This window comes from Chelonoidis abingdonii, chromosome 3, assembly GCF_003597395.2.
Source record: "Chelonoidis abingdonii isolate Lonesome George chromosome 3, CheloAbing_2.0, whole genome shotgun sequence".
Taxonomy (NCBI): domain Eukaryota; kingdom Metazoa; phylum Chordata; order Testudines; family Testudinidae; genus Chelonoidis; species Chelonoidis abingdonii.
Window position 1 is genome coordinate 151,703,287 of NC_133771.1, and position 3,811 is coordinate 151,707,097.

The following is a 3,811-nucleotide window of genomic DNA, read 5'->3' on the forward strand; positions in this document are numbered from 1 at the left end:
CCATGAGAATGCCTGTTCTCATTTTCAGGTGACATTGTAAACAAGAAGTGGGCAGCATTATCTCCTGCAAATGTAAACAAACTTGTTTGTCCGAGTGATTGGCTGAACAAAAAGTAAGACTGAGTGGACTTGCAGGCTCTGAAGTTTTACGTTTTATTTTTGAATGCAATTATTTTCTATACATAAGTCTACATTTGTAAGTTCAACTTTCATGATAAAGAGACTGCACTACAGAACCTGTATTAGGTGAATTGAAAAATACTACGTTTTTAGTTTTTTACATTTCAAATACTTGTAATCAAAAATAAACAAAGTGAGCACTGCACACTTTCTATTTTGTGTTGAAAATGGAATCAATATATTTGAAAATGTAGAAAACATCCAAAAATATTTAAATAAATGGTATTCTATTGTTTAATCACACGATTAATTTTTTTAATCACTTGACAGCCCTAGTTATATTACCAGTTCTGCCGTTGACAAGATAGCAAGTAGTTTAACCTCTGTACTTCAGTTTTTGCACCTAGTGTACAAAATGGGGAATCATCTTTACCAACCTTTTTAAAGTATCTTGAGATCCTTTGATGAAGCATGCTACATAAGTGCAAAGTAGTAGTAAAAAGTTTAGCATGATTAGATCCTTGCAAGATGGACATTTTTCTCTCATGCCCATTTTATTTGTGATGCACACTGTAATGTGAATACATACATATCATATGATTATCAAAATAAAGTTTGCCCAAATCAAACCTTATTTATGGGATTCCACTATACATGTGGCCTGCCTGGTGGTCATTATATCTGTCCAAATACACAGGTTATTTTCAACACGTTTCTGTTAGACACAAATAGATAATGAATCAATTATTAAATTACAAATTTTGCAGTGAAGGTCAATCAGTTCGGCTCAGACTCAATCACATCCATCCTTCTCTTCTCTTTCCCTTGTACTCACAAGCACGTCTTTAAATCTGTGCAAGGGAATCACCATAGAAGAACATCACACCTGCAATCCTGTTCAGAAGACCTTCCTGATAATCCCAGAGGAACAGAGATTTTGACAAAATCAGGAGATTCTCCTGCCTATAAAAAACAGGGAAGCAGCCTGCATTGCGGCATGCTGGGGAAGGGATATGAAGAGAAAAGAGGACAAAGGGATAGGAAGCGAAAAATAAAGAGGGAAACCTAGAGAAGAGGAATGGGTGGTAGGTTCTTAGTCTCAAACATGATCACTTTGAGAACCAAGTAGTTAGTTATTAGGAGCATGGATAGAGATGTGATCTATAACAGATTCATTCTTGCAACTCACCTGTAAATGGTTGGAAAACCCCCTCTCCTATTACAGTTCTTACAGCATGCTAATAATTAAGACTATGTCTACACTAGCACTTTTGTCAGTATAACCTATGTCACTCAGGGGTGTGAAAGAACACCCCTCAGACTAACATAAGTTACACCGACAGAAGTGCTGGTGTGGACAGCGTTTTGTATGGGGGGAAACTTCTCTCGTGGGCACAGAGCAGCTACATGAGCGATCTTACAGCGGCACAGCTGCATTAGTATATCTGTGCCGCTGTAAGCTCGCTAGTGTAGACATGGCCTGCGAGAAGAGGCTCTAGATAGTTTGTGACTGACTAGAGCTCTAACTCCTTAGCCTAGGAAGGGATGGGAGGATGAGAGTGCTCTATCTAGCAACTTGCTCTGACCAACTGAAGGCTAACAGGCTCTGGGCCTTGTCTACAGAGGAAAATCAGGATGCTTTGTTCACTATGCAGCTACTCTGGGAAGCATCAACAGCAGAAGCTGTAGTGTAGTATAGGCAATACTACAATAGCATTACAATAGTAATATAAGCAGTAGTCAATGATAGGGTTACCCAATACGAGATTAACCACCATATGGATCTTGAGGCACAGAGGCTGAGTTGTAACCAGCAGCAGACATCGATTGTAATCTCTTCCTCAGCGTCCAGCTACCTACGCGCTTCATGTAGCAAGGATTGGCACTCTCGCATCAGTCTTTTTAGCCACAGCCATACTCACAAGACATAAAACTGTTGTCAGTGTCATCTTCGGTCAGGAACGACAACAATTGTAATGCAGAAAATAAAGATGCCAAGGTCTTTTCTCCACTACACCTTCTACTATTGCTACCACTGCTGGAGAATTAAAGGTCCCAGTTATTCTAGGGTGGACAGGGCTCAGATTCAGCCTCTCTCAGCACAAAAGATTTTGACACATAGGGAGAGCAGAAGAGTACATGGCATCACTCCTCTTCCCTCCTCTTCATGTTAAGAAAGACACACGGAGAAACTGAAGCCATTCAAAGAAACAAGGGAAGATAAAATGGGAGAAATAAGAGACAGGTGGGACCAAACACCCAAAGCCCCAGCGCAGCAAGGGTCCGCAGAACAGCCCCAACTCACAGGTGAAACTGACAGAGGACATGACAGAGATTGAGGGCAACACTGTGACCTGGGTGCCCGCGGCTGCCAAGCCCTGGGGCACATAAGGCTCAGCGTCCTGTCACCGGGTGCATCCGGCTGAGAGGGCGCGGGTGTCATGCCCCCCACACGCTGCGCGGCCGGGGCGGAGCTGCCAGCACCGCCCTTTCCCGGGGGGTGCGATGCGGGGCAGCACAGGCGCCAGAGGGGACGGCCGATGTCCGAGGGGCTCCAAGCTGTGTCTCTGCCTCCCCCATACAGCGGCCAGACCTCGCAGTCATTGGCCGGGGGGCGGCCAGGCCGGGGAGAAGGGGTGGGGAGGGTCGACGTTACCTGCAGCTCCGCCCGCTCCGCCTCCCACTCGGCGCGCTCCGCCTCGAAGCGGCCCCACTCGTGCTGCAGGAAATGCAAGATCCCGGGGACGCTGTACTGAGCCCGGGCCGCGGACACCGGGGCCGGGGCGGCCGCCGCCAAGGAGCCCCCCGCGGCCGCCTCCCCCGGCTCCAGCCCCGGCCCGGCCCCGCCCGGCGGCAGCAGCAGCGCGCTGTTGTTGTTGTTGTTGCTGAAGAAAACGCCGGGCCCCGCCTGCTCGTCCATAGCCGGAGCCGCCGCCCGCAGCCGCCGCGTCCCGGCAGCAGCAACAACCTGGGCGCGCCTGCCCGCCGTCACCGCCTGACAGGACGCCCCCGCCGGCTGCTACCGGGGCTCGGTGGGGACAATTCCAGCGCCTGATCCGCACCGGCCCGGCCCGCGGCACTCTGGGAAATGTAGTTCTGGGGCCATTCTGCCGGGGAGCTGAGCGCAGACAGGGCAGGGTCTGACCATGTCCCGCCCTCGGTCGACGGCTGCTCTGCTCCCCATGCCGAGAAACGAAAATCACACCAGGGAAAACACATCCCCGTGTCAGCTCCTCAGACAAGTGCTCTGCCTCCGGGCCAGCGGCGGGCAGGCGCCTTCCAGGCGGACCCTCACACACTTCCGTTCCTCCCACCCCGCAAAAGCAGTGGCTGGAGGGGAGAATCAACGTAACCCTCACCCCAAAACCAACCCCTCTCCCCACGTGTCTTCTCTCCCTGGGAGTTGGCAGCGGCCCATGACAGGTACATCAGACAGACCTACAGAGCCACACATGTCAACAGCACCGTGAGAAATGTACAAATTCCAGAGGAAATTAACCATTTCTCATCCCAGCCCTTAATCACGAGAACTACTCCTGTCCTCTGTACGGCTGGGTGGCACACTCTAGCACAGAAGACAGTCAGAGACAGGCTGTCAGTTGTATCCAGAATAATCACTTTCTCTGCTGCATGGTAATTTTTTTTTGCAAGAGCAGCTTTACATAAAGCTAAGGCAGGTCTGTTCAGTGAT

At 49.4% G+C, this 3,811-nt stretch overlaps 1 protein-coding gene across 3 annotated transcripts in view; it reads right to left on the bottom strand.

Annotated features, from left to right (window-relative positions):
- STRN (striatin) overlaps positions 1-3,070 on the bottom strand; it is a 115,592-nt gene extending 112,522 nt beyond the window's left edge. For 2 of the 3 annotated variants that reach the window (XM_075064224.1, XM_032772395.2), the window contains exon 1: positions 2,777-3,070. In XM_075064224.1, coding sequence (XP_074920325.1) covers positions 2,777-3,040 — 264 coding nt within the window. In that variant the 5' untranslated portion in view covers positions 3,041-3,070. The remainder of the gene's footprint in view (positions 1-2,776) is intronic. The other variant, XM_032772396.2, reaches the window with a different exon arrangement.
- Between the last annotated feature and the right edge of the window lie 741 nt (positions 3,071-3,811).